Source organism: Motacilla alba, chromosome 11 (assembly GCF_015832195.1).
Source record: "Motacilla alba alba isolate MOTALB_02 chromosome 11, Motacilla_alba_V1.0_pri, whole genome shotgun sequence".
Taxonomy (NCBI): domain Eukaryota; kingdom Metazoa; phylum Chordata; class Aves; order Passeriformes; family Motacillidae; genus Motacilla; species Motacilla alba.
Window position 1 is genome coordinate 5130014 of NC_052026.1, and position 22595 is coordinate 5152608.

Consider the following 22595-nt stretch of genomic DNA (forward strand, 5'->3'; position numbering starts at 1 on the left):
GTGCCCCGGCCCGGAGCCGCAAAGGCCGTGCCCCAGGGCCGGCTCCCCCGAAGCGGGCCGTGCCCCAGGGCCGGCTCCCCCGAAGCGGGCCGTGCCCCAGGGCCGGCTCCCCCGAAGCGGGCCGTGCCCCAGGGCCGGCTCCCCCGAAGCGGGCCGTGCCCCAGGGCCGGCTCCCCCGAAGCGGGCCGTGCCCCAGGGCCGGCTCCCCCGAAGCGGGCCGTGCCCCAGGGCCGGCTCCCCCGAAGCGGGCCGTGCCCCAGGGCCCGGAACCCCGCCTGGCCCGGGCCGGCAGCAGGAGCGCTGGGGGCGCCGCCGCAGTACCGGACAGCACCACAGGGCGGCAGCACCGCCTTGGAGACAGCCGACACTCAGGCCGCAGGGGACTCGCTCAGAAAAAACTCGGCACGAACGCTGCCAAGGCTCTTTACTGACCACAGAGCAGCTGTTCTTCTCGCAGTTTCGAGCAGTTTTTTTGTTAATGTACATGTACAGAAGTTGTATTTGTACTTTCAAAGCCGATGGATGTAAGAAGCACTGACTATTTTAAACCCACATATATAATAATGTATAAGGGGGTATTCTGAAATCAATTTATATATAAATATATAAATTAGTGTAGTTCTGTTTTTCACCTCTCCCTCCTATGAAGTGTCAGGCACTTTGGAGCTACAATCTCCCTTTTTTGACAGACTCTGCGTGCTACCCCTTTCTCTCACCTGCTCCTCCACCCCCTCATTGGGGTGCCCTCAATGCCCTCATTAGAGAAGGCTTCAAAACACAGGAAAGTTATTTCACTTAATTCCTTAGAGCAGGGGAACGTTAAAAGCTCACATATGTTCCAAAATGCAACTGCACTTATGCAAGGCCCCACGAAAGCTCTTCATCATAAAAACCCTGATCAAAAATTGCTTGAGGACAGATGAATACTCTTGGACATACTGGTGCTGTTTTTTACACTGTTCTTTACAGACTGGTGCTTTTTATGTATGTCTGGCTAAACCTACTTTTTGCTTCTACTTCACATAAGAGGCCTTGTTTTTTGAACAAAAACTAGAGGTAACTTACAGCTCTTAAATAACCCACTAGAGACTGATCTACCAGCCCAAAAAAAAAATCCAAAAAAACCCCAAACACCTTACATTATATTTAGGTATTAAGTAAAAGAACAGAACCAAGAGAAGGAAAACATCTGCTCCACAGCTGGTTTTTTCAAGTAGGTAATTTCTGTTGCTATCAGGATGCAGAGCCAAGACCAAAAGTAGATTACATCAGCTCTTAAAGAGTTCTTACAGCAGGTACAGCTTTGCCAGTACCTGTTCTCAGGTGAAGGTTGTAATTAAGCACAGCTGCAGTCAGGTTCTAAAGGCACTAATGTTTTTAATTAACAATTACATGAACAAGCCACAATTACATCTACTATCAACAATTACATTAACTGTTTAATTAACAATAATTCAATTGTCAGAGGGGAAGGAATTTCTCCTTTAGTTACTCATCACTTTCTGTATCGTTCTCTTCTGAGGACTCAAACCACTCCTCAGATCCTGCAGGAGGGTAGCTCAGTTTTCCAGAACCTGCAAGTGATTAACGAAGTGTAACATTTATAAACCAGGAAACAGTGAGCTCCAGAACAAATATGTGGTACTATTCACTGACCCAACCCAGCAAGCCCCAACGTTTTCGACTACCAACTAGACCAAAACACTCAGAACCACTTCTATGTGCCCTTAGTCTGTGCTAAGCTGACAGAGAAGTGCCCTGCTGCCTCTAGTTTGCTCTCGAGGTCCCCTCAGCTCTTTTCAGAGAATTTGAGCAACCTGCTGGAATAAATGAGTATTTCAGATAAAGCCAATGCAAAGAGAGAATGCTGATCATTTTGTGTGTTATAAACACAGACTCATACAATCCTTACCAACTGTAAAAGGACTTTCATCTTCAGACTCTTCCCAGCATTCAAAATCTAAGGACACGTGAACATTCTGTTGACAAAAACAGAGTCTGAAATACCTGCTCTGATGCACAGCAAACGTGTTCAGAACATTCAGTAACTCTCAAATTAATTTTCACTTCACCTTGTTCTTCAGTAATTTGCACCATGTTCCTTTTTTCTCTTTTACCAGTAAAATCACAGCCTCTGTATCCTTAATCACACATGTGGACTTCTCTGCAATTACTGACTGATACAGCTCCAGGTCAGCCACATAGAGTTTGCCTTCTGAATAAGCACTGCAATATACAGTAAGTTTAAAAACACTAAATCCAAACAAAGATATTTTGCTGATTATACTGAAGTTTCTTAAACCTACCTGAAAGTCACCTTTTCTCTACAGAACTCACATCTACTGTCAGTTGCCCTCAGTATTTGTACCTTCAGCGTCACACTGGCATCATCTTGAAACCACTTGATTGGTGGATGACAGCTGCAAGAAAGCTCATTTAATAGGTATTTTCCAAAGCAGAAAACCACTGAGGTTTAGCCAAGCTGTCTCACGCAGAGCCAGAATTTGCCTATGAAGTCACAACTCAGCCAAGAAGCCTGGGCCACACAGACCTGACACCAGCAGCAGTGCCAGTGAAGCAAGTGACGGGACACCTGTCAAGCCTCCTACACCAGCAGCACATTCCAAATCTCTGGAGATGCACATCTACAAGTTCTATGGGGAGACACACTCCACTGACTTTGATACCCACAGGAATGCCACCAGCTGCCTCATTTCAGGATGCACCACAGCCTGCCCTCCAAGTGTCAAAGGAAAAGCTAACAGCAAAACCAACCTTCAACAGACCAACGTAACTTCTTAGCTGACCAGACACAGAACAATCCTGTTTGGCAGTTCACATAAAAGATGGGAATAAATCACTATTTTCTTACCTCTTCTGCTGATGCACAGTAGAGTCCTCTGCTTCTTTTGTTTGAACTACATCATCTAAAAAGAAGACATCCAAAAACATCTTTTATACTTCCCTATACTACAAAAACCAGGTATTCCCAGAATTTCCCTACACCATCACAAAAATAACTTGCTAGCAACCAAATTACTGTCTTCATCCTTTATATTGTGTACTTCCTATCCTCAAAGATTCCATAAAGTTAGTAATTCAACTAAAAATTTTAAATATCAAAAATACTCCAATTGATGTTAGAAGATTTAAAAAAACCTAACCAAACATGCTGTTTTCCAGGTCAGGTAAAGGTTTTCTCCAGTTTCAAAACATTATTTATTTGACACCTGAAACATAATTTTGGGAATTAGTGGGGAGTTTCAGGAATAAAATTAATAGTGGTGTCAACACCGCAGCTCAAAACATGGCATTAGTGTGACTATTAACAGGGAAAAAAACTTTCTACAATAAGCACCCCAGCCTTTTTACCTGCTAGAACTTTACCTTCCACTCATGTGCGAGCTGCTAGCAGGTAATCCTGCCCCCTGCTATGCGCAAGCATTTCTAAGCCTCTACTGACAGAACAGTAAACACATCCTTGAGATTAGATGAAAAAGAAATGGGGGAAGCACAATTTTCTGCCATCCTCAGTCTTGGGAAAAAAAATTACCCTGTCTGAAAACAACTTGATTTCAACAGATTTCAACTCCCTTCAATCCTGTGGCCTTGAACAGCAGAACTGTTGTCCCCTCTACAGCAGAGATGTCCTGCTCACATGTTCCACTCACAGCCAAAGAATTTTAAGTATCTCAAAGAGCATTTCCCAGACAGCCACACAGAATAGGAAGAGTCACTCTCTCAGCATCTCCTGACTGCTCACTGGAAGGCAGCTCTGGCTGACTGCAAACATCAGCCACATGGTGCTGCTCTGTGTACCCAGAGCAGGCTGCAGCAGCTGCCAGGATGACTGAGCTTGGTATCAAGCACCTAACTTGAATTCACGTTTGAAAACAGCTGGAAAGGATTGAAGGCTTACTGCCTGGAGGAGTCACAGGACTGTTACAGCTTTCAGCAGCATTTTCCTCTATCAATGGATCCTGTGGACTGGACACTTCCTCTAGATCAGCTGTGTCCTCTTTTCTGCTTCTGAACACAGAACAAAGCAGTTTTAAAAGAAAACCCACAAATGAGTCAACTTCACCTTACTTTGCCTCTCCCTACTTTAATCTGTACCTTACTAATAAAGCCTGTATTGCAGGTCCAAATTTTTCAACAGTAGTCTCAGGCTTAGCAGGTCTGTAAAAAAATGATCCAAGCAGTTGCATTACACACATTTCAGCACACGGCATCACAATAAAGTTGTCTGGTCCCTAACATTACATGGTTTGGCAATGACATGGAGGCTCCCAGGAGAAAGGAATAAATGCAAACAAGTTGTGCCTGAGATACCAGGTGTTTACTGACTGGTAAGCATTCAAACCAGCTACTGAGCATCATAAATTGTGACATAATCTGAACTCAGCCTCTGTACTAACTACAGAGTTAGTAAGTTAGGAGTTATGGAGCTAGGAAAGTTACTAACTTGCCTGTCTGCATCAAATTCTAGGTTAGTATTTTCTAGAAATAGAATTTTCTTTTCCTTGCTGTTAGGGGCTAAAGAGTAGTTAATGAGAAGTTGACACATTACAAACACAACTGTTTCTGCATTTAACTGAACATCACTGTCAGTAATATTATTCATATTCAGTTAAATATAATTTTTCTCTTAATAAAGTATATGGTGGGAAAAAATTTGCTAACACTTACAAACGCTCCAAGCTCTGTCCATGATCCACAACTGGTATCTGTGTGCACAGCTTCTGAATTTCCCCCACATGTTCAGGATTGTCGGTTCCCAAACCCATCGACAAAATCTCAGAGCGAATGTTGTACTCATTGATCCACATCTTAATCGTGGGAAGACTGGTAACCCCAACCTTGAATTACACAACATAATAAAGGGAAAGCACAGCTCTTCAATGGTATCTCTCCAACCCGAACCTGCTCTTCTAGTCAAACTTCTAACGCAGCCCTACTGACTTATGCCTGCAGGCAATTTGGTTTTCTTGATTTTCAGACAGGAACCTCCCCATGTTTAATAGTTTTCCAAGTATCACCATCATCTGTGTTGTGATAATGGCTCAAGTAACTGGCTGTGTGCACTAACAGAACCAGGATGGCAATTAAGGAAACAGTGCCAGCCCTGAGCATGTGACAGCCATAATATACCTCATGCAGCAAAGAACTGCGAGTCCCAGACATCCTGAAAACAGCTGAGGGGGTGGGGGGCACAATAAAAAACCCCAAAGCCTAGAAACTAGTGAAAGGTTGAGCTACACCACACAGGATCTGGAAAGAATGACTCCCAGATCATTTTCTCTTTCCAGTCCATTTTTCACTTGACTCACTCCACACAACCAAGGATTCTGCTAATGCTAATGGATGTGAAACTGTAGAACAAGAAAACTCCAAAAACAAGAGCAGCCATTTTTCCTGTTCCGATCAAGAAAATGAAGGAGCAAAGTTTTAACCTTTTTTTTATTTGCAGAAAAATTTAGACTAAAACCAACTGCAAACTAGTGTAAGGGCTGTAAGAGTAGAATAAAGACTTTATAAACAAAATAAATTAAGTCTACCTCAAGAGCTGTTGGATATCAGCAAACCATCTTGGAGGATCCAAGTTTCATTCTTCCAGTGGAATGTAACAAACTGCAGAACTGATTTCACAAGACCAACTACTGGACACCAGTACCTCCCAAATACACTTTTATTAGTAACTCTGTGGAACAGTCTTGGACTGTGTGCAGATATACGAAGACTCTCCTGTGCTGCCATTCCATACCTACCATTGGGTCAACCCAAACTGTCTTTCCCAAGGTATGCACCACTTTTGCATGATGAAGTTTTCCTTTAATTTTGTGATTTATGTGATCAGTCACCTAGGAAAAAGAAGTTATCACTGCACTTGAGATGTATGGATACCAACACAGCTTTACAGTAACTTCAACTACAATGAAACAACAACTTCTGAGCTTAACAATGAAAAGGGTATTCAACAAATACAGTTTTGAGTAAACCAGTGGAACACTTAAGTCTAAGTTGGACCAGTACTAGCTTTCAAGGATAATAAAAGATCGGTCAAACACAGGTCAATTCAGAGAGGCTACACTTCCCCAGTTCCTCTCCCAGAACCCAAAGTAGTGAGAACCTATTCTAAAAGAAAGACATTTAAACCAGAGAAAAAAAAATCCCATTAACTTCCCTGTATTATTTAATAGAAAAACAAAAAAAGAAAATTGACCTTCTTAGAACCTGCCCCCATTGCAGGTATTTAGTGTCAGTATTAGTAAGCAATGCAATTTGGTATCCAGATTACAGTTACAGTTTGTACAGAAAGAGAAGGTAAAGAGTGTAAAGGAAATACCATGCAAAACCTGCTTATTACCTTTGGATTCCATTCAACTTCATTATCTATGGGTTTTACTCTACAAACTATAATTTCCACAGCCTGAGGTGGCAGACTCTGAAACTTCAAAGGTAAGTGAAGCAGCTGATCACTATTCACTTGACTTGTCCTGCCTTCATCTATGTATTTAATTGTGACCTTAGAGACATTTTCTTCTTTTGCTGCTGTCTCTACCACCTGAACCCTTCATACAGCAGGAAAAGAAACAGAGAATTATTATTCATGTAACCAGGTATGCAGGACATTTTTTAAATTGCTCTCATTTTAAAACTGGTATTTTAAAACTGGTATTTCCCCAGCCCACTCTGTAACCAAGTGTGGGGAATCATTTTGTTTGCCATTCGTGAGCTCAGAGTAGGCAAGAGCTTTTAAAAGCATTATTGGCATAGCAGTGGGGTTTTTTGCTGCTTTTGAGGACTTTTTTCTTTACTCAACAGTCAAGTTTTTAAAAATTTTTGTATAAATACATACACATGAATCAAGTGAAAAGCCAACAAAATTTTACCTGTGGCAAATGGCTCCCTCACGTAACCCATAGAACACTGACTTCTCCACAGTGTTAACAGAAATCCTATGTCCTGGTACCTTGAAGTAATCATTCATTTCTTTAGCAAGAACTGTAAATTGATCCTTTTGTTTCTTGACTATTCGACCGAAGTAGTTTGTTGCATGTACAACGAAGAGAGGCAGGATCTGAAAAGATCAAACACATCAGCAGAAAGGAGGGGTGGGTGACTTCTCAAAGCAATGAAATTTAAGTCTTTATATATATATATATATATATATATATATATATATATAAATATATATTAAAAAAAAAAATATATATATATCTCTCACATGCCTCTTTCCAGCCCCAGAAGGTGACAGATGTTGTACACACGTATTTCAGAAAACAGTGAGTTGTTATTATTATTCTCAATCCTAGCTGGCCACAGTTCAGTCAGCAGTGGACAGCAATGGATGGAACAGGAGCTGCTGGGTGTCAGGTGATGATATTCCACCTCAGTGAACACCAGTGAGTTCTGCCAATTAACTGCCAGGCTATTAACCACTCACACATTCTGCACCACTCCAGCTCTACTCTGAACGCTCCCCAGCCTTACAGGGAGAACTGACTGCTTTTTTTGCACCAAAAGGACTTAAATAAAAGACTGCAAACACACAGCTGTGCACACCAATGTGTAAAATGCTGCTTTGAGAGCACCTCAGATAAAGCCCAAATCTCAAAGGGAGCTGGAGACACAAACTCTTACTGGGATCTGAAGAATCACTGTAGCAAAGTCAACCTTATAGCCATGAAGGTTTCATGGATGTGGAACTACTAAAAAGAAGCCTAACTGAAACAGAACTCTACAGCAAAAATCTTCCAAAGCACTGATATTTTTGAAGGAAATAACTCAAATGTTCTACCTACAAGAGAGGAGCTCCCCATTTCTTGGGCATACTATAAATGGAAATACATTCTCTAATCCCAAGGCCAGAAAATGCTCAGTTTTCAGCAAGTTTGCACGAACGTGCCAGTTAAGAAAAAAGTCCTTCCACTTCAACTTCTCTTCATTCCCCACAGATTTCTCTGTTTCCTCTACAAGAAATATAAGTTTCTATAAACCTCTATCTTTGTTAACTTTGATGCACAGTCTCAAATTATAAAAGGAATGAATACACAGAACAAAAGTCCTCTTTCCACAAAATGTGAATCTTCAAAGCAGAAAAAAACCCCTGAGGTAAACTCAGGATTACCTACAAAACACAACACACAGAACATCTGGCACACTGATTTAAGCAAGGGAGAGTACATTAATCCTACTGCAGTAGGGTTAATGGAATAAAAAAAATTTCAGTAACATGCTAAGTAGCTGTTTAAGACTTGTCCTCTAGGTACCCAAGCCCAAGGAAAACTGTAACTTACTGTCACACGTTCAGGTGTTTCTATCATTTCAGCTGCAATATTCTGGGCCATGTCTATTGATAAATTAATTTGATGACGATCTGGACACTCTGTTCTGTTCCTAAATTAAAAAAAAAACAAGTTTAGAAAAAAGCTCTTTGCTTTCAGCTGTAAACTACTGTTAAGTGACTTGCAACAGGAAAAAAAAAATCATGAGCAAAACCCGTTTTAGATAAAAGCATCCAACAGGAGAATTCACCAAGGAATCAGCAGCAATCATCACTGAGGGCACAAAACACTGACACTTCCTTACCTGCAAATCCCAAATGTTTTAAGAGAAGCACACAGGGGTCTTGAAAATTTCTCGTCTTCCTCAGATTCCTGCATCCTGGCAGTCAAATCATACAGTTCTTCTGGAATTTCAGCTTCTGCATGTCTTAAATAGTAGAGAATCCCAGGTGCATGACAGGAACTGTTCTCTGTCAGCAGAATGACTGACTTTGCCTTCGTATCTTCCTGATCTACAGCAGAATCCTAAAAATAATGAGAAATATTTGGGGAAAATGTTTATGTATCCACCAGTAATAACCCAGTGTAGCATCACCCAGCCTAGGTTTACCCAAACCTTTATGCCAGTGCTGAAGTTGTCACTCATGCTTTGCAGGCGCTGCCCAAAGATGGCTGGAGATGGGAGACTGAAATGGATCACACAAGTTGCATCTGTGATTCCCAAGGACTGCAGGCAGTCATCTGTTAAAACTAAGCACATGTTTCACACAGTATGTACCTGTAATTACATGGGAAGCATCACTTCACACACACCACAGCCAATTTCCTTCTCTCTACTGGAAGATGAAGATGGATTTTTCCCCAATACATTCCTATAAGGCTTTTTATTTCTCCAGTCAATAAATCTCATCAGGTTATGCCACACACAGCATTTCATGCCAAGCTCACAGAGTTCTTCATTTCCTGTCAGCACCACAGAATATAGAGAATTGAGCACCACTCTGTAATTCACAGGAGTAAGACAGGAGACAGCAGAAATAGTGCAGGAATTCTCACAGCTCTGTGCAGAGGTAAGTCCACCATCTTGCTTTTATGTAACATAAAGAACAAATTGAGTTTGAAAATGGATAAAGGTCTTTTTTAGTGCAAAAAAACTGAGAAACAACCCTAATGGAACTTACAAAGTCCTCCTCTGCAGCACAGGAAATGGTGAAATGATGAAAAATCTTTGAAAACATTTGTAGTTCTTTTAACTAAGCAGGGAAAATAATAACAGAAGAGAAAAAAAAAACCAAACAAAGGGCTGTAGCATTAAGAAGTAAACAGGGAACTGGAAAGAGTTCATAGGAGTCTGCCCCGGTGGAAGTGGTGAGATAAGCCAGTGTAAGTGCTTGGTGCAGATCTTAGCTCTGCATTAAGATACAATCCCAACCAGACAGAGAATCCTCACCTAACACAGCAGGAGTGCCAGAACTGTGCATTTTTCTCCACCTCTCCAAGACACACTTAGCATTACACTTGCTCTCTTTATGCTTTTTCAAGCAAACTATTGAGTTGCTCTTCAGTGCCTGCATGGCAAAGTGAGAAGTTACACATTCCTGCAATGCTGCAGTACTTGCTCCAATCAAGTCTAAGAGGCAGCATCTCTTACTAGAATTTAGCCCATTTTACTGTCGAGATACAACGAAAGAGCTAATGAAATTTAGGTTGCTTATATGAAAAAAAAAAATCTATTAATGGAGATAAGGTTCATTCATTTCCCAAATAAAAAGAAAACTACAACCTCATGTTCTCATGTTTTAATACACTATATAGACATTTAAGGAAATAAAAATGTCAAGCTATTCCCTCATTAACGTGTCCTCTCTGATTCCATGATCTAACAACATGCAGATTCATGTTTCAGTCTCTCAGAACAAGCACTCTTCATCACATGAACCCTTGAAACATTTTCATAGGCCATATAAAAGATATGAAGTTGGTGTGAAAAGAATTCTTGTCCAACAAGAATTACTATGAACAGATTCAATCCTACTTTAACATCAACACCACTTTTTGAAGTGGTGGCAGGGTTGGTTTTGATACGCTTGAACTCTCAAATATTCAAGGGAAATGTGTTAAAAAGTTACAATCCCAAACCAGCTTTGCTTCCATTAACAATCATCAAAGAATAAACATTCCAGAGCACTAATATTTACATCAGAAATGAATCCTGTAAGTATCAGGTGATCTATGTCAGATTTGCTGACAGTCAGTCTGGGGTTACTTTTAGCAGGCATGATTAACTTCCAAATTCACATTCCTCCTTTGTCCTCAGAAGCCAAGATATTTTAGTTTGTTATGATTAAAAAAAAAACCAACCCTACTTACCTAAGTTGAAACGCTTTCTTACCTTACAAATCATCTCTACTTCAGTTACTGAGTCAGTGAAGACCAGCACTTTCTGAAGATTCCTCTGGGTAAAATCCAGGATTTTGAGTAACTCAACAGTTCTGTTGCTGTTTATGCAGGGCTGCACCACCTAAAAGCAAATACAAAACAGAGAGCTGGTACTTCATATAACCCATATGTATTTTACTATATAATTCTTCCTAATGCTAACCTTGATGTGTCCACACATTGACACTTTCAGTTCTGCTCAATCATTAAGGCTTCTCACAAAAACTTGTGTGTTTTCAGTTTCCCTACATGCCCACAGTATCTACTTTTGGAGATTTCCCAACATTTAAAATCTACAAACTACCCCATTCTGAGACACTGTGTAATTCAAATTCAAACACTTTGTGTTATTCTCAAGGGATGTACAACACTAACTGGAAACTAAGTACAAAGATACCTAAAAATATGTAATAGGCCATCTAGAAATTTGAGGTCAAGAGTTTGGTATTGTGTGAAAGCAGCAAACCAAATGCTTTACTTGATTCACCTTGGCACTGCTTAGCTTGTATCTCTGCCAGCCACAGCTAACAACTGCAAAAACATTCTGGTCAAGAACTGTACTGTTTGCAAATACATCTCATCAAATTTAGACTCATTTGCACTAACCACAAAATAGTCAAGGGACTGTCTTCATCTCAGTCCTCTAAAAGAAACAATGAGACCTCCAGCTCCTTCAGTGACTCACCTGCACATGCTTTCTAACTTCAGCTCACACTGGGAGGCAGCACTGCAGCACCACCTGCTTCCAACAAACCAGCAGCAGCCACATATCCAAGCAGTGACAGAGTTTCCAAAGTTTTACCTGTTGCACATTTCCAAAGATGGCAGCTTCTTCGATAACAGTTATCACAATGTGAGGATCATTCATGAACTCCTTTATCAAGGGTGTGATATGTTTATTCCACCGAGTTCCCACAGCGATGATCTGACCTGGCAGATTCCCCCGTGCCTGAGCAGTGGCTTTCTTGTAACAATCCAGTATAGTAAACACCTAAGAAGAAAAGAGGGTTTTTTTTTCTCCTCTCATCATATTCCAGCAAGCACATGACAGCCCAGAAAAATACACAGTTTAAGAACACTGTTTTTTCCAGTCTCAAAGCCACTACCACAGCAAACTGCAAGTTTCCTCCCCCAAAAGAACAGTTTGGCATGCAGGATTCTGTCCAGAGAAGATGGAAATCTCAGGAAAAAGATCTGTTCAAATCTGCAATATAAAAAGCCTAGACAAAGATCTGAGAGGGCAGAGGCATTCAGCAAAAACTAGGTGGTAACTAGGAGACAAGCCCAACCTGCCAACATAGTTATCTGCAAATACAAAAATAAAAAGTAAAATAAAAAAGAGCATTCACCATAAACCCACCTCCAGTGGTTTTTTCCTCAGCGTGTGCCACTGTTTCAGACTCAGGCACAACTGGAACAGCATTTTTTGCTAAGTGACTCTGTAAGCCATTTACCTCTTCAGGAGAGTCAGAAAACAGCAGGTCGATCTCATCAAGAACAAGATGGCAAAGCCTACGCAAGAAGCCAGTGTTATGTTCCAGCAGTCTCAGGAGGCTGTATGGTGTAGTCACTACTACTGCACCTACAAGTTGGAAGGAAAGACTGTTACCATTAACTTACTTCCTGGAAGAGTATTACTGTGACAACAAAGGTCATGGTAGCTTTATTAAAAAGGGTCACATTTGTATTTCAGATTCATCATCTCCAAGCTGGGCAGTTTGTATTTTTCTACTCCCCCAAGTTTTCCAAGACATGAATGGGTGAGGCTCTGGTATTTTGAAATCCAGTGAAATGTCTGCAGGTTAGCAAGTTTACTAAGCAGGATGTCATCTCATTTTCCAGTAAGGTACTGGAAGTAGAGGTAATAACTTCAGAACCAAATAGCCAGAACGGAAATGTTTATAAATATATGCAAGAGCAATTTCAGGAAAGTTCAGTTTCAACAGTGAACTGAAGTGCACATTGTAGCTTAGGAATTTACAGACATGTGTGCACGTGTATCTATCTATACACAGAAATAAAACCACACCAATCTTCACTGGTGCAAATACACCAACAGCTCTGCTGCTTAAAGGTCTGAATTCACCCACCAGGCTCAAACTTTAACGATGGATGAAAAAATACCAACTGTTTTTTACACAATTCTTCATAGTTCTATCCATAGTTCTTATTCCCTTGGCAAAACGAAAGCCACTTTTGAAAATGCAGGTATCAAACGAAGGCACCAAACCAGAACACACCTAGATGTCTTAAGAACACACATCTAAACAGGGCAAGTCTCCCAACAGCTTTTTTATTACTTCTATGCTGCTTCTCTGTGGAGCACCCTCTGCATGCTATTGAGTTAAATGCACAAAGTACTGAACATTTATTCTAACAGCAAATTGTAAACCATCATTTAAACAAATAAACCAAGAACTTGAGAAGCAAAGAACTTGAATTTGTTCTTTCATGTGCTCCTGCAATTAAGGCAGCCCATACTGCCTTCAGGCATAACTGAGATGACAAAGTATTCTTACAGCCTCGAATTTCCATTTGGCTGCCTGCTTCCTTGTTCTGCCCAAGGGTTATCAGCACTGGATGAAGGTGTCTGCAGCCTTTCCTGTATGTTTTCAGCAGGTCAAAAACAAGTTGTGCCTTCTTCCATCCAGGACATAAAATCAGTGCTAGTGGCTACATACACAGGTACAAAAATTGACAACTTTTGTTAGACTGAAGTACAGAACCTTAAGAATCTTGTCTTACTAGGGTTGTACTGGGCCATTTTCAGAGGTCCCTTACAACCTCAGTAATTCTATGATCTAACAGAAACTGGAAAATGCATTGTAATATTTAAAGCAGCTAATAACCATTTTAATTCAATAAGTACATACTACTCATGCAGAAACAAAGCTCCATTGTGTATTTAAGTGCCAGGGCATGAACCACTTGTTAGGGACTGCTTTAAAAGTAAGTTTGGGACTCGCCCCATTCGCAGAGTCCATCCAAGTCCTCTAAGCAGAGGCCTCAGAGAAACTGGCAGGCATCAGGAAGATACACTGAGATGACATTAATGTATACATTCCAAACATTCAGAGTAGTAACAGGTTCTCTGGTCCAATATATACATTACCCCACTCATGTTTGGCAAGGCTTGGTAGTCCCTTTCCTGCAAAAGTGTAAGAACTGGTGGAATATATAATAAGGGATCATTTCCCTGATGGGAGATGGCAACAACATCACATCCCCAAGCTACTGGTGGCCAACAGTAGGACTGGGTGAAGGTAGGGCCTGAAAACTTGTTCCAAGCAAGTTCCTACAGAAACAGAAATTAAGAGTTTCCCATTAAACCTGTGTATTTAAACACCAACAAAACAAGACAAAGCATAACGAGTTTAAAAGCTTTTCACCCACTACATAACAAATGTCCTTAACAGGTAATATGAAAAACCATCTTCTGGGCTCAGCTTTTACATTACTGTATTAAAATTCAAATCCACTTCTAGCAGTGGCCAATATACCAGAAAAAGATGTGTAAAATTCTTACAGCACTTCCCCAAAGCTTCATTTATTCAACCATATGAACAACCTTGTACACATGAGGTATTACTGTAGTATTTACTATGGTAATTTGAGGTATGAAACTTGTCTCAAAAAGATAATCAATGTAGTATCATCAGCTCTACCTTTTTCAGACCATCAAAAAGTGGTGCTGTTTCCAAAACTGATGATGGTTCAATTTTCTTGCTCAGGAACACAAAGTTTTTTTCTTTCCCAACATTCTGTAAACTCTGAAACCATGAGATAAATAGATGGTGATGGCAATACTTAGCAGAAGGGGTTTAGCTTACACAAAACTCAGAAGCACTCACTGTATTCTAAAAAATGGCATTTTGATGTAAATGAATCAAATTCTAAACTCACTTTAAATATGATTCATACATACTGATAGGTTACACAGAGCAAGGGCGAGATAAAAACTTATTACTATTCTTGAAGAAAGGCTTTCAAAGATGGTCTTAACTGTCTTAAACCCCTCAAGAGATGCAGTGGATACTCTGTGTACAGCTGGCACTTGGTCCCACAAGGAGCAGCCCCACAAGGCAGGGACTGCAGTCACAATACAGATGGCAATTTCTCTGCTCCAATGCAGGTCCTCCACAGACTGCAATCCCTTCAGAAACATCAGCATGGAAATCCTTCTATTCCTCTGACCCTGGCACTGCCTGTTTCTCACTTTTTCTAGTTCCCTTCCCTGTGTTTTTGCCCTTTCTTAAATTCAGAGAGGCATCCCCAACTTGGCTGGCTCAGCTCTAGCCTGGAGAGGCCAATGCAGGAGCAGTCACCCCTGACCTCCTGACCCAATGCTACCAAAACCAAAATGTTTGCACAAGAGAAGTTAAATAAAAGTTAATGTTTGAAATACCTGTTGGTCATCTTCAACTGCGTGTGTCTGAAGGAAACTGGAATTTAAGAACTGAGGAAGCCTGAGAAACAGAGATATTAAAATCAACATAAATTCAAAAGAAAAACATCATTTATAAATGCCACCAGTATTTCCCAAAGGTCATGAAGCAATTCAGTTAAAGTATTTCTGACATATCCATGCCAATGAGAAAAACCCAGCAACTGGAAAGCAAAATTTAGTGAAAATAATCTTTCAGAACCTTTTTCAAAATTAGTTGATAAGTTCCTTGACATTAGAAGAAAAATAGACTGGACTGTAGAAAAAAAAGGTTTTTTGAAGATCCAAAACATAAAACAACCTATCTTCGCATCAGTTAGAAACTGACAGAAGAAATACTCCTGAGGTTTACTACATATGCATCAACTGACCTGCAGCACAGTGAAAGCACTGCACAAACTGACCCACTCATATTTCATTAAATCTGAAAACTTTATATATCACACTAAAAATAAAATAAAGCAAATTAACACAGTGTGCAGAAAAAAATACCTCCCCACCACACCCCTGTTGTCAAGCACTGTTTAGAAATAACTGGTATTTTTCCAGGGTAACTGTCAGGAGCTTCCAAGTCCCTCCTTCCCCAAAAGCATGTGTATGGAGCTTCCCTTTCCCTCTGCCCTTTAGAGGCCAAAGAACAGTAAAAGCAAACACACTACAGCTCCCAACTGTCTGATGACAATCATTCTGAATATTTAACATGCTGCACCACACCTCTCTGTTTGAACTGCTTTATCTTCCTTGGAAGGCAAACCTGCCACCATGCTGACCACCTAGAAAGAAACACATTTTAAGCACTCAAGTACTGTTCAAAAGCAGTATTTAAAACCACAAAGTTGAAAGTGGTTTTCTTACCCAACTCTGGGATTCTCCAAGTATTTTGCAGCAGCATTCTTTTACAAATGCAAAGTTTCTTTGACAAAGGCAACAATTTTGATGAAACAAGTTTCAGAAAATTGTCTGAGAATAACAAGCTGGGTGACTACAGCACTCCTGATCTGGCCTATGTATGTTTACGTTAGTTTGCATCTGGCAACGTAATACAAGATGTAATACTTACAGACACAGTATTGTCATCTAGATCTGTGTGTGACCTTTGGGATGGCTTTTCAGTAACAGAATTACAACCAGCAAGACCTAAAAAGGTAAATAAAATGCAGATACCGATTTCTGATATCTGAAGACATAAAAAGCCAGAGATGGACACAGAGTATCCCAGTCACTGGGATCCAACCCGAGACAGGACATTCCCATTCCACACATCCGACTGAACACACAAAGCGCTGCATGTAGACTGTCTCCCCCACTCGTGGGTCCCACCTGGCCCAAGATGTGGTGACACCTCCTCCCCAAAGGGCAGTTTTGGCCTGGCAAGAAACGTAGGACCAACAAACTCCACTGGAACACACTCAGCATTTAAGGACACTTCATCGTCAGAAACATCTGAAGAACTCCCTGCAGTCCCTTCATCGTCCTTGTAATGAGCAAAGTGCTTTGCAACCAGATCATCATTAACACAGATCTATAAAAAAACCCAAACATGATCTTTTTTTGATCAATGTCAACAAGCAGTAAGCTACACCAGCACATAGTTGTTTTAAATTTATGTCAAGCTTTAAACAAAAGCAGTGCTTTTATAAATGATAAAGAACCCCAAACAATATCCAACCAAACAGAACTCCATATGTAAGAAATACCAGTGAATGCTTTCTGTCAAATATTAATTCTAAAAAAATGGAAGTCCTATCTTCACGTATGTTCTTTGTTAATTAGTGAGTTCCATGTTTCTGGCCAAAATTCTCTACTGAGTTACTGTTTCTATAAGCCCTACATATCTGAAAGAACCCTCTAATCCAGTAAAGCCTCTTTATTTCTTTTGGATTCAGCATACATCTAAATCTGGCAGAAAAAAAAAAAAAAAAGCAGTATTAGGCCTAAAACTTGTTTTATCTACCATACAGCTCCTTTAGTCTGGCAGCAGCTATAGCAGAGATCTGGCACAAGTTACACATTTTGGCAAGTGGAACTAGACTGGTTGTTTTTCCAGCTCCTTGAGGACTCATCTGTATGCAAGAGGTGAAATTTTAGTTATTTATACACTATTATGCAGCTGCCTTACTGAGACATCTTCAAACATGATACCACAAGACATAGACCAAATAATGCATATAGTTATCCACTTAACTACTGGCTGAACTTCACTTGCTTGTCAATAATGAGAAAGGAAAAAAGTTCATGCAGAGAAAAACACAAGTTCTGCCTCTTGGAATTTCTCCAGAGGTTTACAATGACAGCACTGTAATAAAAACCTCTAATAAGTTAATGATTTAGCTTCTACTATATTGGAATAAAACTTACAAGCCATGCTTTCAATTCTTAAACTAATAGCAAAGTACACTCATAGTGTTGGAAATATAAAAGTATCTTACCTTTTCATCTCCTATGGTCACAAAAAGAAACACCTCTAACACTTTATCTTCTACTGTCTGTATTGTGGCTTTAACCTCAGTAGCCTCTGAATGCCGTAATAAACACAAGAAAAAATATTAAACCTTTCTCACACTATCAGCATTCCTCACTTGTACTGAGACAAACAAAAACAGGCATCACAATTAAGAACATGTAACGCTTGTTATTTCACCAAAGTGAAACAGAGAATTTAACAACACAAACTTAAAAGCTCTAAAAAGGAACTTGTCCTTAGTCTTCGGAAGAGGATTGGGAGCTGAAACAGATTAACAACCCCTTGACACAAACCCCTCTTAGTTCTACACTGAAAGTCTTGGTTTTCTCTTGGGCTCTGACAGTCTGGGGCACCAGCATGTGCTTTCCAAGTGTGACATTTCCTTTTCTTGAAAGACGTTGTATTTGCACATCTGTACAACTTGGTTACACTTTTCATTTGGGCAAACAAAGGCAATCCAAGTCCTGAAGCACCTCTGCACACACTAATGCAGGACAGCTGTGATGCTGATTCACAGTCTCATGCTGAATACACAGAATGGGTCCAATGTTCAAAACAAACGTGACATGAATGCTCCCTCAGTTAGCCTAATCTAGCCTAAACACAATCTATTTAACTACCAAAACTTATTCAGAGTACTCAAAATACAGCTCCACAAGTACTTGTGCCTTAGTCACTCCATACTTAGGCAGCTCCTTTCTCATTGTTTTTAATGAACAGCATTTATAAATGCAATCAAGTATATTCAAGTATAATGGACTTGTACACAAGTACTACATTTCTCTAACAATTCATTTTTCCCAAAACTGAAGTGCTATTTACCTTCAAGAAGCTTTCGAAAATGCTGGATAGCAGCAGTATCCCATCTTTTGGCTGGTCTAGGAAAAGGAACACAAGTTTTTCCACATAATCAAACATGAAAACGGTAATTCAAAAAAAAATTCTATACAAGCACAAAGTTCTAAATCATGAAAATTCTTACAAAGTGCCCAACTAGGATAAATCAGCAGAATCTGATTACTCAGCACATTAATTTAGTTTGGTAATACTGTTCCAGTTCACCAACGTTATGAACTGATCAAAATTAAAAAATGTTTTGTCAAGGTATTATGGCTTACACCAAATATAAAATATGAAGAAATCATAGAATCATTTAGGTTTGAAAAAAAACCCAGGATCACTGAGTCCACCTACTAACTCAGCGCTGCCAAGGCCACCACTCAACATGTCCCTTAGTGCCACATCTATACATCTTTAAAATCCCTCCAGGGAGGGTGACTCCACCAGTTCCCTGGGCAGCTTTATCCTCTCAGCTGGAATAGAGTTGATTTTCCTCCTAGTAGTTGTGTTCTGCGTTTACTATGAGAATACTGCACATTTCTTCTCGAAATATAATCCCTTCTAAAAAATTCTGCGCTGAACCCTCACACTTCAGAAATGCACAAACAGAATGTATTTACTAGCTCTCCTTACCCTATTTTGGCAGTGTTTTCACAGTAGTCAATATGCAGTGTCAGTGGCTTTGTGCAGTGCAGCCGACACTTCTTTGCTCTGTGTGGGATCTTTGCAAACGCTCCTGCTAAAACTCGAATGCTGCAAAACAAAGTGGAAATTATCTCATTTTACAGGGCAGAATTGCTTCTCCAGAAGTCACTGGTCTCACAAACCACCTCCTGTTACCCTGAATTTAACAACAGAGTTCTCAGGAGTTTGGATCCCACTGGCTCCCACCAAGAAACCACTGTCTTACTCTAAGAGCTGCCATCAGGAGCAAGTGGTCAACGGGACTGCTGTTCTGTTCATTCAGTATAAATGCACATCCTAGTCACCTGGAATCTTTCTGATACTCTGCCATGGCAGTCTCGAGGCTTCTTGCTACTCATCTCCTAAATATCTTCATGGCATTTAACACATTGTCAAGTTGTTTTCCAACAAAGCAAGAGTGATTTTCCAACAAAGCAACAATCAACTTAAAAACATTATTTATTTTAAAATACTTTAAGTAAGTTCTAATTTTGTGGAATATTACCAAAACCAATTTGGTGAAGTTGCTTGTGCTCCAAGTGGCATATTTTAATAGAGAAACAAACTTTAAGAGCTGCACTAGCTTGCTCCAGAACACAAGAACATATTTTTCAAGATTTTAAAACCACAAGGTTTTACACTCATTTCATCAAGAACTTAGAACCTGTGAAAACTCACCTTTTTCTGGCACCACGACAAGACCAACTGTCAGCTGCTAGTAAACAATTTGGTCAACTGCAGTGGGAAAACCCTCAGATATTTCTGTTTAGACCTCAAAAGCTGTTGCAGAAAGTGAAATCCTGCTTCTATAGATAGTTTTTGTGCCCAAATTTCATTTGCCACAATTATTTTTAGTACATACCAAATTATTTAAGAAGAAAAGAATATAAGGGTAAGTTTTAACTGGCAATCACACATCTCAATCACAACAGACTGACATTATTCCTATTCTGAATCCTTAAAAAAGCAAAACCTAAAATGGAAAGCATCTTTATCACAAAATAAGGACTGATTTGCACTTAGGTTCTTTCAAGTGTATCATTTGGTTAGCAGCTTCTTGTGGACACAACCTACACCTCAATTAAACCAAAGCATTGACTAAATAAATATTAACAGCATCTGCATCTACTAACACATTTATTATATGTGATGTGATGAACAAAAACACATACCTCTGTGATGGAACAGAGCAGTACTTGGCAAAATCCACAAGGAAACAGCTGAGCTGGTATCCATCTACCTGGCAGCGCACTGACTCCACCAGAGCCCTACACCAGCACTTCAGCTCCTCACTGAACACCACATAAACCTGAGGAGAGACAAAGAACAAGACAGCAGGCTCTTTCACATGGCCCCAATTACACTCAAAGGTTTTTCAAAGGCAAGGACACAGTATTTATTACACAGCCTTCCATTTTCTTTGCAAAATGCAAGCCTTATAGCTTACAGTTAGGAGGCTTACAGATGAGAAAACACAACTCACAGAGATGCTATTATCTGTTTTTCTGTGTAAAATTTAAAAAAAAAGAAAACAACATATATTTGATACTTCACCCCCTAACAGATTCAAATAATTTTTATGTAGAGCAATAATTTTACCTGGCCTTTTTTTATCTCCTCTTGTTTTACTTCATCTGCATCTTTATGACAGTTATAAAACTGTTCCATTTCAGCATTCAGGTTTTCATACACAGTTTCACCGACTACACCGGGCACATATTCTTTCACAGCAATCCAAAAGCAACTTGGATCTTCAACCTGGGCCAAGGAGTAAAGAATTAAGAGAGTACTGACTTTTAAGAGTATCTGAGCAGCAGATATAAAAATAAAACTTGATTTTTACAGGGCACCTTCAAAATTATGGTGACTGACACTGAGATACAGAATGTTAACACGTGAAACATCTTTCACCTTCACAGCATGAGTTCATGAAATGCCTTCTCAGCTTCCAATTTTCTTTAGCACTGCAACTAACACCATGTGGGGTCTACAAGGGAGCAGCAAGATCTAGAAAGTTGGTTAAACCAAACAGTGGGCAAAGTGCAAAAGCAAAGGTTTTTACTTCCATATGAAGTCTCAGGAAGTACATTAAAAACCCTAACATGATAAACCTCACCAAGGGGCTTTTCTTTGTGCTCAGAGTGTCAGCGTGACAGCCAGTTTCTTTAGGACAGGGTGACAGCTTTCTGCTAAGCCTTTGTAAACTGTCACATTCCAGTGTTCCAGCTGATGAGGTCCTCAGCTGTTGTGGCTTAATCCCAGTAGGCAGCTAAACCCCACAGAGCTGCTCCCTCATCACATCCCTGCAGCAGCATGACCGGACAATCTGAAGGACAGAGGGGAGAAAACTCACAGGCTGACATCAGAACAGCTGACTGGGCACAGCAAGAGCTGCACGTGCACCCAAAGCGACACAGGGATCGGATTCACTTTACCCCACTGGCAGCTGCTCAGCCATTTGCAGAACTGAGCTTCATCACTCACAGGGCTGCTGACTTGATGACCAAATCTGATGACCACAGACATACCTGCAGCTTTTACTGCTCAGCACGACATCTTGTAGTAGGGAATATCCCCTCAGTTATCTATCCTGGCTGTATTCTGCCTTCTCCACAATCTGCTGTGAAACTCAGGATAATCTAGTACTATGCTACATGTTATTTAACACTGTGTTGCTATCCTCCGTTTTAGATTTTAGCTGCATTCCTACTGCTCGGAAGAAGGAATCAGAAGTATAAAAATGGTGAAAAATGTGGTACAGTAGCTCAAGCAACCTTGCAGCTGGGAATGCCAAGGGCTGGAGAATATGAGAGTGGAAAATCCCATCTATTGTGCCTTCTGCTGTTGATCCTCTATTTTGAGAAGTAGAATTTCTGTGCAGAGGTACCACAGGTGTTTGGAGAGGCCTGGAGGCACTCTCATGGACATGCTGAGCTCCATGTTGGGAGAACCATCAAAGTTCAGAGACCATAAAAAGCACAGGGGAGCTCACAGGGTTCCGGATGAATCCTGCTGGGATGGGCTGAACCGCCAGTGTCCACCTGGGTGTGTCCCAGATCCTCCAGTTAGCCAGGCAACTAAATAAATTTACTCCCTTTATTTCACCTGTGGTTTTGGGGTTTTTCTGGCTGCCTGCCCATGTTAATTCACACACCTACTCACAAATTTTACAATAAAACCAATAAAATGAAACCTAAAACTAATGAAAAAATATATATAACCCAAATATTTGGCAGGAGACCAAATATGACTCCACAAGTGCAAAGAAATGCTGGAAATGAATGGAAATACACAGGCAACATCCTTTTTGTAAATATGACCTCCAGAAATAGACATCAATACTTCAGATTTTTTAACAAAAATCATACCTTTAATACCTCGATTTCCATGTTTATCTCCTGCGCCTCCCTTATCACTACTGTAAAAGAAAAACATT

The 22595-nt window shown here is 40.3% G+C and overlaps 1 protein-coding gene across 1 annotated transcript; it reads right to left on the reverse strand.

The window, feature by feature from the left end:
* Positions 1-1439: 1439 nt before the first annotated feature.
* Positions 1440-22548, reverse strand: TDRD12 (tudor domain containing 12). Its single transcript, XM_038148167.1, has 31 exons — positions 22528-22548; positions 20759-20917; positions 20332-20468; positions 19109-19228; positions 18458-18513; positions 17601-17686; positions 16492-16693; positions 16232-16308; positions 15886-15944; positions 15133-15193; positions 14393-14497; positions 13840-14022; positions 13247-13400; positions 12182-12309; positions 11530-11718; positions 10681-10809; positions 9739-9856; positions 8905-9038; positions 8593-8813; positions 8301-8400; positions 6894-7081; positions 6368-6572; positions 5769-5861; positions 4690-4859; positions 4117-4179; positions 3920-4029; positions 2873-2927; positions 2307-2420; positions 2073-2226; positions 1913-1979; positions 1440-1574 (listed from the first exon to the last, which is right to left on the reverse strand). The coding sequence occupies exons 1-31, from the start codon at positions 22546-22548 to the stop codon at positions 1489-1491; spliced, it is 3744 nt and encodes a 1247-aa protein (XP_038004095.1). The 3' UTR covers positions 1440-1488.
* Positions 22549-22595: the final 47 nt, after the last annotated feature.

Coding starts and splice junctions, on each gene's coding strand:
- TDRD12 (XM_038148167.1), bottom strand. CDS start 22,548: ATGGAAATCGAGGTATTAAAG. Junction 8,814..8,904: donor ACTTCAGCACTGGCATAAAG/GTTTGGGTAAAC, acceptor CATTATTTTTAG/GATTCTGCTGTAGATCAGGA. Junction 8,401..8,592: donor AAAACATTTGGGATTTGCAG/GTAAGGAAGTGT, acceptor TTTTTAATTTAG/GAACAGAACAGAGTGTCCAG.